This window comes from Tachypleus tridentatus, chromosome 2, assembly GCF_004210375.1.
Source record: "Tachypleus tridentatus isolate NWPU-2018 chromosome 2, ASM421037v1, whole genome shotgun sequence".
NCBI lineage: Eukaryota > Metazoa > Arthropoda > Merostomata > Xiphosura > Limulidae > Tachypleus > Tachypleus tridentatus.
In genome coordinates this window covers 52,466,757-52,485,613 of record NC_134826.1, presented here as the reverse complement: position 1 = coordinate 52,485,613, position 18,857 = coordinate 52,466,757, and the positions used below count along the sequence as shown (strand labels likewise).

Genomic DNA, 18,857 nt, shown 5'->3' with positions numbered 1-18,857 from the left:
TACATTATTTAAATTGTATTTTTATCACTGCCTTTTTAGATTTGTCTTGGTTGTAAATTATTTAAGTGGGTGTTTTGTTTTTTTTTATTTTGTTATAAATTATGTAAGTGGGGGGGATGTAAATAGGGTGTGTGGTGTGTAAGTTCTTTTCTCTTTTTTTTTTTTCTTTTGTCTTGAGAAAACCAGTTGTTGTTGGTGTGACATCACTTGGGTTTGACCACATTGGTGTACTTGGAGATTCAATTGAGAAGATTGTTTTCAGAAAGCTGGAATTTTAAACCTAATATTCCAGCATTTACTGTTCCACAAATGGAAGGTGCTTTGCCAGTTCTTCACCAGAGAGCACTAGAAGTAGGAGTAAGTAATGACTTGTTTCATTTTGTCTCTTGGAGAACATTTTGTGTGAAAATTTTATGTTTAATGCTTTATAAGTTATTTTTATAGATCAGAATTTTAAAATTTTGCAAAATGTTATAAGAACTTAGATAATTAAGAAAATATTTTGCATTGATGTTGTTTTGAATTAAGCACAAAGCTACACAATGGGCTATCTGTGCTCTCCTCATCATGGGTATTGAAACCTGATTTTTTAGCATTGTAAGTCGGAAGACATACTGCTGAGCCACCAGGGGTATTTTGCATTGAAGAAAGTTTTAATTTACATTATTTGCATGGATAGATGAGAGAAAATTACATCTATTAAAACTTCAATGTATTTTATTATTTAATGCAAAACCGTATTTCATCATGAAAAGCATAAATTTTAAGACCCTTAAATTTACTAATATGATGGGAGACTTTGGGATGTAAAAATCAAAAGATTCTTGATGTTTAAAAAAATGCAGGTTCAAGAAATGTTCTTCAGGGTTTTCCCAGTTTGCCCATCAAGAAGAAAGGTCCACCTTTTAAAAGTACTTAGGTTTTAAAAGTCAAGAGTTATTCAGACAGAACATTAGGCAGTCAAGAGATTATATATGACAAAAAGATGGGATGAAAACATAAATTAATAATTTCTTTTAAACATGTGTAAAGATACTAGTAGAACATATGATAAAATGGCTGGGTTATTAAATTTACTTGTTTAGTTTTAATGAAAATTTAAATTCTACATTCTGGATAATTATTAGATTAAAATAAGGACAAACAAGATGATTGATTATGCTAATTATGAGCTAGTTAAGAAAAAAATGAGAAGTTAAAAAAAACAAACGAAACAAGGCTCCTGGACCAGATAATATTTCCCCAAGGGTTTTGAAGAAGGTTAATGAAATTATATGGATTGCTTGCTATTATTTTTTGAGTTATTGAGTAATGGGCAGGCATCAAAAGATTAGAAGTTCTCTAATGTTAGTCCTATTTCCAAAGGACTTTTTATAAACTTTCCAAATAATTATAAGCCTATTAGTGAAAGTGTGATTTAAATAATTCTTTGTAAATTCATTTAACTAAAAGTTTAACATTTTGTTGAATAACATACATGATGTCACCAAGGAAAATCTTGCATTTCTAATTGTTGATATTCTTGTGTGTAGGTAAGGGCAAAAGTGTGTATTTGGTATATCTAAATATTCAGAAACTGATAGTGCCACAGAAAAGGCTTGTTAAAAATTTCTCTTGAAGCATTGGGAATTTAGTTTGCCCATTGGATTGCAAAATTGCATGAAAGATGAAAGCAGAGAATTGTTACAAGTTCAGCCGAAAGGGATCAGTGTTGAAAGTGGAGTACCTAGGGTTGTAGTCATGGAAACCTTTGCTCTGTTTGACTTGTATGAATGATAAAAGAAGAAATGATTAATGAAGCATTTAAATGTACTGATAATATTAAAATTTTGGATGTTGTTGACTGTGAGACAGATGGTGATGCTGCGATACAAAAAATATTTATATTTGGTGAGTTGGGTGAATAAATAGTAGATACCAGTTATAAGATATGCAAGGTAGTGCATGTGGTGTATCATAAATTAAGTATAATTATAAAGGGAATAACCTAAACAGTGTTATGGGAGAAATGTACTTGTTCAGTTTGACCCCACTTTCAAGCTATCCAGTCTACTGTTACTAGTAGAAGAGCGAATAGGATTTAGATTATATTTATTGAAATATTAAATATAAACCTAAAGAGATTGCAAGTTCATGTTATGGGCTTCTTACCTAAGGGATCACTCCTTCTATGTGTGTCGCTGAATTTCTTGTGTAATTTATTTAATCAGTTTAATATATTTTTATAGTGTTCCCTGCATGTCGTTCCACCAATGGAGACCTACGAATGGTCAACACATTCACTCAAGCTTGGAATACCTGGGGCAGTTCAGAGTGTAAATGCTTCACTGGCTTTACAATTAACAAAAATGTGGTTAAATCAAAGAAATAAATATGGAAGTGAGTTGATTTTAATATTTTGTATAAATAATTCTATATTGTGTTATTTAAACAATTTGTAAAAATATCATTTCAATTGATAACTGCATAAGTAGAGCAATAGTTTTTTTTGTAAAGTAAATGTTATTGACTAGATATGACTGGGAAAGGTAAATTTAGCTGTATTCTGAATATTCCTATCAGAAGTTAATTCTTTCCTTCAATTGTCAGAATAAAAAAGGCTTTTTTCATATTTCTCAGTGGTATAAATATACTGTGTTGGGCTTATCCTTCTACAGAAGGTGTCTGTAACTTGAGACAAATTCTGTGATGAATGGACAGCATGCACTTCACTTATTTTCTAAATATATATTTGGAAGAAGTTAAACATACTTGCAACAAATTCTTCACACTGTGGAATTTATAGGCATATCATAAACACTAATTATGTAATCTTCCCCTTGTCAAAAGTCCACTTGGGCCCATTTAGTAATTTTTTTAGAATTTTAGTTAACAGGCCAAACTATCTAAATAAAGTTCACTCACATTATCGTCAAGTTGCCACAGTTGTGTCCTGTACTTTTAAACTTATTTGCTCCCTTTTCTTCTCTTGTATTTCCTAGAATTGTCTGTCTATATGTCAAAGTTACTTTAGAACTCTCTTTGAAATCAACTTTTTTTTTCCTTCTACTGGTAGTTTTCCCTAACATGTAGTTCGCTTTACTTTGACAGAGCTATTTTTCAAAACTTTCTCATCTGCTCTTGTCTGTCTGCTGCTCTCCCTTTCATCTTGTACTATTTATGTATTTCTTAACATATCTGCTCACTATATTCTCTATATCAACGAGTTACAAACTTAACTTCCAATACTCATCTGCTTTTAACTCTTATAATAAAAACTAAACAATCCATGAAATGTTCATTCGTAAAATAAACAAAATTAATATCTAAGTCAATCAGTCTTATGTCATGACATTTTAATAAAAAGAAAAATAATAGTAAATGATGGATAATTTTTTACTGTCTAGAAAATCTAACAAATCATGGTATTTGTTTTCTTTATCAGAAGTTGGAACTAATAGAAACATTTAATAGTGACTTAAATACCTTATGCCTGGAGTTTAAAAATTATTTTTGTTTGCTCTCTAATTTGTTAAATCACAGTTTGAAATTTAAGAATGAAAATGTTAATAACTGTCTTTAGCAGAACAGTTACTAGTTCCTGATGGAACCATCAAAACTCCACCACTTCTAACAGATATGGAGAACTATCACCCACTTACTCCACCACTAGCCATACCATTTAAACTAATACCTCCATTTTCTAATGGTAAGTGCATAATATACAGGTATGTTATGTTTACCCTTTTTATGATTATAAGAAGTTAAAATATTTTTCATTTAGTTTCTGTGCAGATTTATTGTAACTGTGGTCCAGGAAAACACTGCAGTGGCCTTGTTCTAGTTGCCTTTATTTCTATGTAGCAAATATCTATTCTGCGTGGGGGATGTTGTAATTAACATTACCCTGTTTAAGGGGGTAAGTGCTGCAACATCTTTTTGCGAGTTGTAGAATAGTTGGCAGGTGTCAACTTGCTATTGGAGAATGACCAGTTGCATGGTAATGCTATTTATAAGATGCAGAATGCAACTTTTCTTCCATCGTTGAACTATTTGTTCTTTCTCTGTTCTACCTGTGTAGTCCTAAAGAAGTTTGTCCCAATGGGGGGGGAAAAAAAACCCAAAAAACCTGTACCCTGAGTTTGTACTTTTTTTCCCCCCCTCTATGCTGCTGTTCATAAATAGTTTATTCACTTTTTTCCATTGAATTTGTCCAGTTTTCATACTTTCTTACGTAGCTTAAATTTCAGCTAAGTCCACAAACAGAGCTACTGCATAAATTTCCAGATATTAAGCAAATTTATCTTGTACCTGCACAGAAATTGGCACCTTTTTATGATACCATAATTGTAAGGAGATTTCAGGTTTCTTGTACCAGCTGAAGTTTTAAAATGTGCAGAACAACTTTTAATTCTATATATAAAAAGAAAGAGGAAGCTCATTAAGTGAAATTTAAGAATGTTTGTTTTTTCTACTGTTCATGAATATTCTAAAATACACCTAAATGTGTTTATACTTATCTCACGTGTGCAAAGTTGTTTCCTGAAACAGTCGCTAAAAACCAACAAAAAAAACTGTATTATTAACCCTTTTGCTGTGGGCTTGATATGACATAGATGAGTTCTTTTACACCTTTGCACACGTTAATTATTTGCACTATAAAATTTGATAGACTTTTGGTAAATATTTTTGTTCACAAAAAATTGGAATTTTTAATGAAATATTTTTTCTGAATATTTGTTTGAAAATATTTGAGTTTGTTTCATTACTAGTCAGTGCAAAGTGATTTCATGTTATGATTAAAAATACTATTCTTCTTCCCAGAATTCTCCAGATGTTTGCATAATCTCTAGAACTTCCTAAATGCATTTCAAATGTTTGTTTTCAGGAAAACTTTTTAGTTTTTGTTATTTTCCATGCTCTAAGTATGTGGTGTGTGTGAGTTGACCAACCTTGCATCATAAGGAAATAGATATGAATTATGCTTTTTTGTGCTAGAATCACTACATATCACACCACAAAAGTAGAAATGTTTAGTCTAAATAGCTCAAGTTTCATAACTATATATAATTTACATATTTTTATTATATTGTATTTCTAGTCATGCATAGCCAACATTACATAACTGGCATTTATGCAGTGCACATGATTACATAACTGGCATTTATGCAGTGCACATGCACTCATGTTATATATCCAGTGATATAAAACTGACCCTTTAGTCTTCCCCATTTTGGCTGTGTTTTAATGGACTAGTATTTTATAATTTTCAATCTTTTCAATTATTATACATTGTGTGCATGCGTGCGTGCATGATTATTACTATTTGGAAATAAATTCAGGTTATTTTTCTGAAAATTATAAAACAATAAATCAAGAAGGTAAAGCAAACAATTCTCTTCTAGCTACAACTGTTGTGCTTGGTTGTTGCTGGACACAAATTGTGAAGTCTTTTAAAGTTACATACATGGAGTATATCAAACAAAATTTCTTTTTAGGTTTTGTATATACAGTTGAATAACCAAAAAATCATAACTACACTGATACCATAGAATTGTTATAATTTATTAAGGTTAGTAATTAGGGCTTATTTAGATTTTAAAAAATATGAAACTTCGAGCAGACTAAAGACCCACCTACCTCCTCTAAAATGTGAATTAAAAGAACATGGTAGCCTTTTAAAAATTAAAATAGCTGAGAGAACCACATGGGTGACATTCTAAGCTGTTGATTAATTATACACGTTCTATACTGTTGTGAGAGTATGTAAGGGACTGTTTCAAAAAATGGAAAGAGTCTAAAGTGGTCACTGTTTTCAATTCAATTCATAACCCATATCTTAACAAAATAAAAAGATATAATGTTCTTATTTTACATTTGTACTTATCAATATTATTAATTTGAGTTCCAGTTTTGTATGAAATTATAGTTAGTATTTTAACATTGCAAACATCTAATTTTAAACAGTGCTACATTCAGTATACCAATGACTTGCCAAAAATCTATATTTAGATGTGTTGTTTTAATATTTATTTCTAAATTAAGAAACTAACTCATAATATTAAAGTTTAACTTTAATTCAGAATTTGATTTCAAACTTACTGACCTATATTCATAAAATAGGAGTTCAATAAAAACTTCAATGCAAGTCAACAAATGTGATGACATGACCTTTTAATCCTTAACCAGTAGTGAAAGGGTTAACTGGGCTAAATCAAGTATTATCCTTTTCAGGTTTACAGCAGTGTGTTTGGCCAGGAAGATTTCAAGTATTGAGAGAAGGTTCCATCACATATTATCTTGATGGAGCACACACAGGGGAAAGTATGGAGGCTTGTATTCGCTGGTTCAGGGAAGAATGTACAAATGAAGAGAAGCAAACAAAGTGTGTTTTTCTTATTATAATAATTTGTTTAGTTCTCAGTGTGTCACTTTATTTTAGTATGCCTTTTTTTTTTTCCTTTTGTTTAATTGTCTTTTATCAGACATAAAAAAAATATTTTACAGTTTATCAGTGTTGGTGTGTTTTTTACTACATGTTGTTGTTTTTTTTTCTTCTATTATAGGGGTTCTGTATTTAGGGTGTTGCTATTTAACTGTACAGGAGAAAGAAAAGCTGAAACACTCCTTGCTCCCTTAACTGCTAAATGTTTTGACTTAGCAGTGTTTTGTCCAAACAAAGTTTTCATAACCAAAGACTGTGCTTCAGGTGAGTAAGTTTGTTTGTTTTTTTTTAACCAAATCTTTTTGCATGTAAAGACTTTTTAAGAGAACGGATCATACATAGGAAAGAAGTCTCAGCAGTACTTATAGTAGCGCACATAAATCTGGTTAAGCCTACTTTTCATTTTCAACATTTTTTAAAATTTAAAATCTAAAACTTGTTTGTTTTAAATTCAAATGCATTATAAAATTATATACATGGTGATTTATGAATGTTGTCAATCTAGAGTTGCTTGATTTGAATTTTTAAAACTGAACTATTAACTGATATCTGAAAAGTATTTAATGTTTGCTGCCTTGTGACCTACTGATGGGTCACTAGGAACTTTTATGGATATACCTGTGGGTCACATATTAAAAGTAGCTTTAATGAGTTAATTAAACATAGTGCTTACCACTTTTTTGTTTTTGAACTAGGATTAGGAATTATTAATACCACTGGTAGCACTGAACATGTTAAAGTCTCAGATTTATCACATTTTATATATGCATTTCAAAGCTCTAGTTTAGTTTTGTTTTTCTTTTTTCTTATCATAGATCAAAGTAACTTCACAGTTGACCCACAAAAAGAGATGCACCAATGTGAGGTAAACATGAAAGTTTGGTGTCATATGCTGAGCAGTATCAGAGAAGAGAAGATAGCTGCTAATCCCAGTACCTCAGAATATCACTCATCTAGCATTCATGCTAATATTGACATGGATTGTATCATATTCCCTTGCATCTTGGATGCCTTATGTTGGTTATCTCAGGGTCGTGAAACTAATTTTCAAAGTGAACTCGGTGACTTTAAACACACGGTTCTTCCACCTAAACTAATGAAAGCTTCACAGTTACAGGTATTGGTAACGGGAAGCTTGCACCTTGTTGGGGGTGTTCTAGCAGTTATTGATCCGGAACTTTCTTGTCAGACCAAATGTGTAGTTAACGGTGTTTGATAACATTTTGTTCTAAAAAAATTATACTTAATTCAGTTGCATGCATGTAACCATTACTAAATGATCTTAACAGTTTATTCAACCTTTTGCAATCACTGGTACAGTTTTTAGTAATACATCACTCGAATCACTGTCATGTTTATTGCTTTATTAGTACTATTTTTTCATGTTTTATTGGTCTTTCATTAAATTCAACACTATTTTTATGTGCATTTTAGCAAAAGTGAATTTATAATTTGGACATTTGTTATATAATAATGGGAGTAATTAAGAGGGTAATCAAAAATGAAAATCCTTTCTGTAATAATCTAATGCTTTAACCCTTGCTTGTATAGGAAAAAGCAGAATGCTTTCTACTGCTCTAAGGGGTGTTTATATAACAGTTTTTGATCCTGAACACTTTTGTTGTTTTGAATATGCAACTAGTGTGTTTTTTTAATTTTATTTTAAAAAATTAAACAAAAGGAGTAAATAGTAATAATTTGAGTATTCACAATAACTGAATAGTCTTAACATTAGTAAACTGAACTTTGACAATCAGTAACATTTGAAGTTACTTGAGTGCTTAAGTCTTTGCTGTTTTTGAGATTAAAACACTGACTTTAAGAGTGTTATGACCATTAGAACTATAGCTAAGGGTATGTGGGTTTTACTGTGACCATAATTGAACAAAATAAATAGGTTTGAAACCCAAACTTGTAAATAATTACTGTATATCCACAACAGCAGAATGCAATATTTACCCGTTGACTCTCAACTATGATTAACGATAAACATTCCAACTTGCAATTAAAAGTGAACAAAAAAAAAATCAAGTAAAAGGAACTTAACATTACTGTTTTTTTTCATCATTTTATTTTGTGATTCAGTCTTGCAGGTATAATTTTTATTTATTTTTTTTCTAGACTATGAAAGGTCCGTATTTCATTTGGTTCGCTTTTACAGATTGAAAGGTCTTGTCGGCAATATAAAATAATACTAAATTTCCTGTGTCACTGCCTGACAAAAACAAACCATTGTTCACGTGTACCTATATTTCACTTTTTGCAACATATAGTACAAGTTTTTGTATTTGCATATAGCTATTCTTGCATTTCTACAAATATCATTTGAAAAGCACATCTTGAGAAAGAAAAATGCATTTATTGTTTCCAAAGAAAAACAGCTTCTTGTAAGTAACAGTTGCTCTCTATTGTAGTATGTGTTTTTAAAGACTTGTAATTTGGTAAATGCACATACTTATGACTGTAAAGGACATAGTTACCTTTGGGTAATCCTGGAGTGACTTGAAGTTGTCATGAGATAAACAAATGTGAAGGTTACATGTAGAACAGAACAGTTGTTTTACATAGGATCTATTGCTTCTAAAAGAAAAACTTAAATTTTATACACAAGAAGGCTAATTAATGCAGCAACTTGCATGCAGAAATATTTCCTCTTTTACTATTTGAAGAAAGAAACAACTGGAGTGTGCTGTGAATGCTCATGTAAAGTGCAGGTGTCTTGCACACAATATTAATGAGCTTCGATTTTAGGTTTAAAATATGTACTTTGTGCAATAAAAGATGAAAAGGATGAGAAAATATTGACATTCAGTCTGTACTGACATTGCAGGTGATTGATGTCAGTATCGACTTAACATATTGTATGTTGATGCACATTTCACAGAAATTAACTTTTCCTCAAATTGGGGAAATTTTCTTATTGAGTGGAAAAAAGTTTGTCATTAAAATTACAAAGAAATTGAGATTTCTTGTAGATCTCAAATAAATGCAAATTGCATAAAATGTATTTGGTACATGGTTAGTAAAACAAAATATTACACTCTGGTGAAAAAAATGTTTAATACAAAATATTGGAATGTTATAAAAATACAACTGTAATGTATGTTTTATGATTGATATGGCATTTAGTTATTTTAGTGTTGAAGTCCACTATTATCTTTCTTGATTTGTCTGTGGAGATAAGAATACATGTGACTGAGAACTAACAACTCTTACATTGCTGTTGCAACTTAAAGAAAAGTATTTTTTGTAGAACTAAACTTTTAAGTGTTCATAATACAAAATATTCTTTATAAATAATGTGTAGTTTGTTGCTTTTTATTCACAGATTTGTGAAATAAAAATGGTTAAGTTTCATGTTAATTTGTTTTTCTTTTTGATCATTTCATAAAGTATATAATTTTCAGTTTACACAGGAAATATCTATATTTGTTTTTTGAAATTTTGTTGCTATTTAATATTGTTTTATAATGAATGTTATTTCTTCTTAAATTCAAAATTATTCAGGCCCAGCACTCGACGCGTAATCTGAAGATTGCAGATTCAAATCCCCCTCACACCCAACATGTTTGCCCTTTCAGCCGTGGAGGCATTGTAATGTTACGGTCAATCCCCCTATTCTTTGGTAAGAGAAGCCCAAAAATTTGGGATGAGTGGTGATGACCTAGCTGCCTTCGCTCTAGTCTTACACTGCTAAATTAGGGACAGTTAGCGCTTTGCATGAAATTAAAAATAAACATATCAAAACTGTTGAAACTTTAGCATAAATATTTGTACTTACTCGTTTTTAAGGAATTTAAAGTTGAAACCTGATATCAAATTTTTAAAAATTAATCGAATTTTAGGATTTGTAAATAGCAGGATGTAATAAAATGTTTTTATAAATAATCATTAAAATTTTCCAACGTAATATTTATTCAGTTCCATGGCAGTTAGTTATTTTAAAATAAAGAAAAACTCGTGTTTTTAAATGCAAATAACAATCGTATGTTCCATGTTTTCCTCTGAGAATATTATGAATAGGTCTTGTTTATTATATTTTGATTGATGTTAGTAAAATAATGTATTAGAGGTGTAGGTATAAAAAGTAATTTTTGTTTTGGTTGAGGTGATTTAACTTGTTCAGTAGTTTTTTGTTTCAATGAATAGTTAAATATTGGTATCCTTCATAAAACATTTATACAAATTAACTATATTATCTATATTAACTTTTTTCATTTCTTATATCTGGCTTTAAGGGCTTAAATTGAAATGTGTATTGAAAAACCGAAATATGAAGGTTGTTTTTGTAAACTTCCAGTTGTGGGAAAACATTTTCCAATTGAATTCTAATCAAATTAATTTGTTTTTAATGTAAATTACAAAAAAAATAAAGATTTATTTTTTTTAAGCCTTTCATTCTTTCTTTACAGAGCTCAAGATATTTAATATAATTGATAAATTGCATTAAAAAATTTTTTTCCAACGCTGATAGGTACTATCTTAAATTAATTTATTCCATTCCAATAACCTAAAGTTTGTAGTAATAAAATGAGAGCAAAAATAAACACTAAGCATTAGAGGTGTTACGAATGGATATTAAAAAAAACAAACACAATAAAACCTGTGAGAGACGTTGACCATCATATATAAATTATTCAAGCATATCTACAAGACAGGAAATAATATAAAAATAAAATTTATTAATCTGCATAATTAAGAGCATATCAACTGATAATTTTGAGTGTCATTTTACACTTCATAAACTCGTTCGACTTACTGCACCAGAAAAAGTAACTGCGCTCTCTCGTATATATTTATTTCTCTTGTCGGTAATTGTTAAAGTTGTCAGGCTCTTCGGATGACATTCACGTCTCTCGCCACCCGGCAGGGCCTCGTGGTTAAGACTCTCTACTTGTAACTGCCCTCCCACTAGTCTTACACTACTAAACTAGAGATGGCTAGTGTAAATAACCATACTGTAGCTTTGCGCGAAATTCACAAGATAATAACTAAAGGAAAAAAAAGTCAAATTTTTTCGTACTATATGTGGTAGAAGGAGCATTTAAGATACCGACAAATCGAATCATTTCAGAAGGAAACTTTGAGAACGTCCGGCATGGCCACGTAGTTAAGGCGTTCGACTCGTTAATCTCTGGGTCGCGGGTTTGAATCCCCGTCACATCAAACATTCTTGCCCTTTCAGCCGTGGGGGCGCTATAAGTTACGGGTAATCCCACTGATCGTTGATAAAACAGTATCCCCAGAGTTGGCAGTGGGTGGTAATGACTAGCTGCCTTCCCTCGCATCTCACGCTGCTAAATTAGGGACGACTAGCGCAGAAAACCCTTGAATAGCTTTGCGCGAAATTCGAAAACAAACAAACAACTTGAAAATTAAGCAAGTGTGTAAAATATATTTTTTAATCATTTCAAAAAAACAAATCCACGATGAAACTGAACTTCCCATCTGTTGTGTTGGATGTTCCGAAAAAAAAAAAAAAACTTGTTCAGAATTATTAAATACTTAACAAAAATATCGAACAATTGCATTTACTAGTTCACTTAAATATATTTCTTTTACGTTCTAGCCGACGTTGATACGACACTTCAGCTTTAGAGACATAAAAAAAGATATACATTAGATGTCGAAACGTTATTTGTTCCCAATTATTTGCAACGCTAAAATACAAAATTAGATTAGGTGCAGATAGCCCATTGTTTTGGATTTGCGCATAAGAAAACGGCTACAAATATTAGGGTAAATAAAATAATCTATATCTTTATTACCTGAATCTTTAGCTATTTCAGCTTTGTCAGGAACTACCGTTATCCTACCAGATTTCTAACCTTCGAAATGACTAAGCTGCAATAACTGAGAATTGGATTAATAAAGATGCCTTGTGGAGATAAATGCATTTATTTTATTTTCCTTGATAGAAATGTCTCGTAATATATTCCAGTTTGTGTTTAATATTAAGAATAATAACAAACGGCTTATATAAAAGTTTTCCGATCATAACTGTTTTGTTCCTAAGCGGTTTTGATGAGTTTTGTATTGAACTAAATATGGCGACAGCAGTGTATATAGCGAACAAATTGTGGTTGAAATGCTATTATACACTTCTTTAAAAAGACCTACAGGTTCGAATAAGGAATTTTAATGGTAAATGCTATAACATGTATAATATTAAAATATTTCGCTCATTGTAACTGTTAGTTGTTTATTACCATTGACTTGTAGGTTGGAGCCCTCTACTAGCAATCTGTGAGTTACGAGTTTAAATCCGTGTTACGCTAAGCATGTCATTCGTGAGAGCGTTATAATATGATGATGACGTTGACTAGCTGAATTTCTTCTAGTCTAACACTACTAAATTAGGAGCAGATAGTCTTTTTTTGGTTTTGCGCAAAATTCAAACAAAACTTTTTCCAGGTTGAGTAGGTTCTGTTTAATTTACCGGCGATACTTCCCATTGTGTAAATGTGGGAAGTTTCACCAGAAAAATACATGTATTAAATAAAACCTGAAGACAACACGGTTTAAACTCGAACAAACTACAATACCAAGAACCATAAGTTTTAAACAATAAAACGTATCAAAACTTACGTCAGTTGGAAAACAAACATAAAATTTGAAACAATAATCCTAGCAAGCAATAAAAATAGAGGGGCAAAACTTACTATTAGAGTGTACCTGACCCTCCGATGTCCATCAAAATCTGACGCAGTGTATGGTTTAGTAAAAACCATTCATGGTTGTTCAGTAGTGAATCTGAAGGTTTGTAATGCTAAAAACTGAATTCTGATACCTAATGATAGGTAGAGCATAGATAGCCTATTGTGTAGCTTTGTGTTTTAATAACAAACAAATATTAGGTAAAAACATTGTAGAGATAAGTCCACGTAATGAATGCAATTTATTTATTTGATTTCTATCTACAAGTTCCAAGTTTACATTCGTTGACAAAACACAGTCACTTATTACGTCGTATCTTATACCTACGGAACAAACTCAACAAAAATGAGAAGTAATTAGTTGATAATACAATAACAGGCTTAATAACTAAGTAATTATTCAATGGCTGACTGATTAGCTCAGTGATCATCTTTTCAGCTTTGTGATTAATTAGCCCACAACAACAACTCTAGTTTCTTTACACAGCAAGTAATAAAAAAAATGCAAAGATTTATTGTGATGTAAAGATGGCAGTACCAAAGAATTACATAAACAAAGTAGGAATGAATACACAGAACGAAAATCACTGTATAAGTAGCCACGTATTTTAAAGACTGAACTTTACTCACAATTAAATTTGAATTCCTGTAAACCGCATGAATTCAGGTTTAAATAGAAGCATTTAAATTTATTTGTGTTGCACAATCTCGCAGTTTCTGATATAATTATAAGCTTGTAAGATTGGCACAGTACATTGGATTTTTGTACGGTTTTGTGTATTCATCCTTACCCTGTTTCTATACTTGTAGTATTTACGTTATTACAAGATACTTCATGTTTGCAAAATTTTTTATTACTTGTTCCCTCTCTTTTCTTTATACAATTTCACTGAAGGAGGTTGATAAGTGATACATTTCTTTTATCTTTATGATTCAATTATAATATATATTATTAATATCATACAGTTTCACCAATTTCTATAACTGTGGATAACATTAGAAGCTAACGAATAGTTAATAGTTCCTCCTGGATATTACAAATACCCTCGAGTGCTGGACTGATGGTATAGGGATATTTACATAACTTTTAACTTCCGACAGTTGAATTCACCATATGATAAGGTCATTGCAATTAAAACAGTGGATATCATACAGACCTCGGCCAATGAAGTATAATGCAGTACATACACAGATTCCAGGTTCGCCACAACTGAACATTTGAAGAATAGTAGACTATTATATATGATATATTGTTTTGATAATTAACAACTGGTATTCTTAAATTTAGGCATCAACACCATGTACGTAATCTGTCTTGATTTCTTTGATTCCATGAATATGAGTTTAGGTTATTATTTATTTATTTTTACTGAAACTGTTTTGGCAAGTGTATTTGTGAAATAAAAAAGTTATAAAGGATCGTCATATAAGAATAATTTATGCTGCTATTTGGTGTAGTACAAAAACAGAATAACATTACTGTTATACAAGCTGTGAAACGCTCGATAATGGCAATTAAATGCTCAGATAAGGCTATAACTCAACTTTAACAGTAATTTATAAGCATTATGGAGGAGCAGACTAAATGCGGCAGCCATTATTTTCTCGGCCGATTTCTACATACTAAGCACCACGGATATTCATTTACTTTCAAGTCTCTTATAAATCGCGAGAGATCAAGCACACCTCATATTTAAGCACACTAGAATCTTAGAAGCATTACACTTCATCATTAGATTTTGTCAAAACTCCGACTAGTAAACAATACAAAACATCTAAATTTAAATACTAAAACATAATCGACATCATTTTTGTTCATACCACTTGTATTATGCTCTTCCATAATTTTCTCTTTTATAAATTGTTATCTTTAAATAACTAATAACCAATGTAGTTAACTTTATGGGAATGAAACCAAATGACTGCTAATAAAGATAAGCCTCGCTGAGAAGATTAAAAACATATCATTATTACATGTTCTTTTGTTGGATGTGTTTTTTATTACTGGGTAAAAAATATCAAGTCCAGTTCAGATATGATAACAAATTATTTTATTTCTTCCTCAACGTTTGCTAACGGCTGTTTTCATTTGTAGTTGTACATCTAGGTGCACAAACAACGTTTTTGTGTGGATCTCAAGGTCTATAGGCCCATCGTAATAATGTAAAGTTGTTATTGATCCTTGGTTTATTCATATATATCAGTGGTAGGTTTTGGACTTACAGTGCTAAAATTTGGTTTGTTTCCATGCCACAAGCAGAGCAAAGATAGTTTGTTGTGTAGATTTGCACTAAGACCGCAACAATTTCTTTGTACGATTTTATTGCTGAGTAATTAGGGTTTACTAGCTAAAAATCAGTTCTACTTGATAAATATTTACCCATGGTTAATCAATAAACAGTTTCAAACGTGGAATCAATGTAACACTTGTATAATATGGTATGTGGACATACTTCGTGTTTTATACCTTCTTATTTGCTATAACAAAAATTTAAAATATCTATATAAACAGTATACATAGCTTAATGTATAATATTGGTCAAGCGAGCTCATAACTGTATCACAGCCCATAATTCATTATTTTTACGAACAAATATTTTACTAACAGATTCATAATTGTAAACAATAATAGCATGTGTGTACATAGCGAGTGTTAATAATACCAACACCGGATTAAGGCATGGGCTTGCCGGGCTGAAGTCTAGGGCCTCAAACTATGATTATAAACGTATATTGCACGTAAAAGTTCTGTTTCGAGGGTCGCGGGTTCGCATCCCAGTCGCGCCAAACATGCTCGCCCTTTCAGCCGTGGGGGCGTTATAATCCCCACTATTTGTTGGTAAAAGAGTAGCCCAAGAGTTGGCGGTGATGACTAGCTGCCTTCCCTCTAGTCTTACATGGCTAAATTAGGGACAGCTTGCACAGATAGCCCTCGAGTAGCTTTGTGCGAAATTCAAAAACAAACAAAACAGTCTGTTTCGAGGGGACCAAGCTGAAAAGCTAGGGCCAATAAAACCCTTAATCTGGCCTTGAGGGTTATATATGTTGTAAGCAGAAAAAAAATGCATATTTCTTACCTTTTTATTAATAAAGAATTTTTTTTTCAGATATATGTATACTTTTTACAAAACATAATGGTTAAAAATTGTTAAGTTTCTTTCACGAAACAACCGATTGTCATGCGTCATTAACTAGCGGCAATTTCTTCTTCACCTGTGGTGGTGACATTTGTAAGGGTGTACGGAATGTACGAAATCAGTTATTGGCGTACGTAGCATGATTTCAAAAAATTTTCAAAAAATAATATTGAGAAAAATCTAGTTTGAAAGTAGAAAAAGCAATATTGCCTACTCTTCCCAACTTCGGTGCTCAGGAACCATTTCTCCTCTTAACCCACGCGTGAGAAAAAAAAACACGAAAATTTTCATGACAATAATTTAATTTTTAAAGGAAAGAATCTTTCTTCAACTGGGATGGTCAGGGATATTGTTATCTCCCTTCTTCCCACTCACAATAATTTTTTGTTACATTCAAAGGATTTTAAAGTTTTGCTAAAGAGGTTGGTTATACGTTACCCAGTGAGATTAATATGTATATTATTAGTAGGAATAAATTACTGCAGTGGCAGTGGCTGTAGTTGTGGTTAATGATATTGGCGGAAATTTCTAAGAGAATTGTTGAGAGAGAAAAGCTGTGAGGAGGAAGCGGTCGAAAATGTAACTAAAAATTCGGTGCTGAGCCTGAGGTATGTGGTATGTCAAATGTGAATGAAGTAAAGATTGGAGACTACACTACACTTTCATAGCAGAGATTTAGTTTGAAAAGAGAAAAGTCAGGATACTTCTCTCCTCAACTGGGGTGTTCAGGAATGTTCTTGTTCCTCTTCAATCCCGCCCGTGGAATTTTGAGTTGATTGCTACGCGATAAAATCGTGACTGGTATTGAGTTTTAAAGGAAAGTTCGGCTTTCCCAACTGAAGTCGGGGATGCGGGTGTTCTGATTTTGTCTCAAACGACCCATGATCAGGGTCGTGGTATGGCTGGGATCAATAGGTCCAACTGCCTAAGAATTTGCTGGCGGGGGGGGGGGGGACAACGGGAGTACCGCGAAAAATTCCACTTTCAATAATTGGAGAGAATGCACATACCAATTATATTTATTCCACTGAGCCAATGATAGTCTTTTGTGGCTCTGAGGATGAACCCAGACTAGTTAATTGTTTTTTCAAAACCCCTCTTATACAATTATGCGCCAACGCCCCTGCACAATTAAAGTAAAAACAACGGTCCTGAGGTTTTAATACACATTTGGAATTTATTATTATTTTTATTAAAACAGCCAATAGTCCATAATTAATATATTGATAAGATATTGAACATGAAACCTTTATTTGCATAATAAGTCATGCACATTTACAGTTCAGTCAGCTAAATTTAACATCTCAGGGCAATTTGCTTACATAATATTGTTTTGTGTTTATCACATTAGAAATCCAAAATGCTGGTGCAGGCTTTTTATTTTATCTTTATATATTTATTTAATACTTTATTTTTTAACATTTTGCAAGCTTTTAATGCCAAAAGTTTACCTTAATATCCGAAAGTATGTATGGTGAATCCACTGCTATATTTTCATATCCATACCATATTACAGTATATATCGTGTGTTTAAGTTTGTGGTTTGTCGTGAGTTCTGTGTTTCATATTGTCAAATAGCGTTAATATTTGGGAGAGAAATTCAACATTAAGATTTAAGTTGCATTCGTGTAATGAGAATGAATAGAGGTAAAATAAAAAAAGGATCCTTGTTGTTGTCTTCACGACCGTTTGTGTATATTTTAGGTAAAAATATGCGAACAAAGCACTGTGAATTTTGTTTTCAAGGGTGGGTATACAGTATAGTAAATTTTAAGTGTTCATTTTTCTGGTATGTGAGATTAACGTCAAAACACACAAATCATTTTTTATTTACATTGGTTAAGTTCACACCAGTCGTGAGGTGACTAAGGTCAAAATATCCGCGTTTTATTAGTCATACAAGGCTACCGAAAATAACACAAAAGTCAAAACTTGTAAACCTTTTCTATTTTCAATTTCAGCTTAAAGGCTTTAACTTAGGAATACATTGTTGCTCAAATTATTGTACCTATCGTTGGTTATGCTTTGTAGATTTTTAATGGAAACGGAATTTTAGTTTCAAATAATTTGTGTCAAGTGTGTTTATACTGTTATTACTGATCATAAAATTCGGGTACAACTGTTATAAATGTTAATAAAGAAGTTTCATAATCAAGTATTTACATAATTTATTTGTACAACATAAAAATATGACAAAAAATAGTAATATGTAGTGTACCTATACCAGTTCTATTAAAATGTTTTAACTTGTTCTTCACTTTGGATTTAATTGAAGCATTTCATTTTTTCTGTGGAAATTGTTTAAATACTTGTAGTTACATATTTGGGTATTTTTGGTTGTGGATCTTATCATTATATTAAGATATAAATATTTTTTTCTTCAAGGGGAAAAAAGTGCATTAATCAAGCACTGCTAGTAACAATGTTGGTTGAATTGTGATATATTGATTTTATGGTTTAAAAACATTGTCTAAATTTACTCTTCAACTTTCTATTGTTGTTGATAATAAAATTATTTTATAAGCTATTGCTTTGTTTGAATAGAATACCATGTAAAACTTGTAATATTTGTTACAAAGTAAATAAATAACTTATAACTGAGTTGAATCTAGGTATAGTATTAGTAGAGGAAGGAGAGTT

At 31.4% G+C, this 18,857-nt stretch overlaps 2 protein-coding genes across 3 annotated transcripts in view; both read left to right on the top strand.

Moving 5' to 3' along the window:
- The first annotated feature begins 261 nt into the window (after positions 1-261).
- Positions 262-10,798, top strand: LOC143243818 (folylpolyglutamate synthase, mitochondrial-like). Of its 2 annotated transcripts, none has more exons than XM_076487495.1 (6): positions 262-357; positions 2,229-2,379; positions 3,566-3,688; positions 6,214-6,364; positions 6,546-6,688; positions 7,240-10,798. In XM_076487495.1, exons 1-6 carry the CDS (start codon positions 310-312, stop codon positions 7,638-7,640), a joined length of 1,017 nt encoding a protein of 338 aa, XP_076343610.1. In that variant the 5' UTR covers positions 262-309; the 3' UTR covers positions 7,641-10,798. The 2 variants fall into 2 exon arrangements, with proteins under 2 accessions (XP_076343610.1, XP_076343609.1); XM_076487494.1 differs by having other exon boundaries at positions 3,563-3,688.
- Positions 10,799-16,769: 5,971 nt separating this feature from the next.
- The window catches only part of LOC143243817 (histone-lysine N-methyltransferase SMYD3-like), a 30,781-nt gene continuing 28,693 nt past the window's right edge, over positions 16,770-18,857 (top strand). Inside the window, exon 1 of the mRNA XM_076487493.1 lies at positions 16,770-16,825. The gene's annotated coding sequence lies outside the window, so the exon portion shown is untranslated. The remainder of the gene's footprint in view (positions 16,826-18,857) is intronic.

Bases quoted from the DNA above. Each gene is read 5' to 3' on its own strand.
- LOC143243818 (XM_076487494.1), top strand. From the start codon at position 310: ATGGAAGGTGCTTTGCCAGTTCTTCACCAGAGAGCACTAGAAGTAGGA. The intron at 3,689-6,213 runs GTAAGTGCATAA...TATCCTTTTCAG, and splicing joins AATACCTCCATTTTCTAATG to GTTTACAGCAGTGTGTTTGG. The intron at 6,365-6,545 runs GTGTGTTTTTCT...CTTCTATTATAG, and splicing joins AATGAAGAGAAGCAAACAAA to GGGTTCTGTATTTAGGGTGT.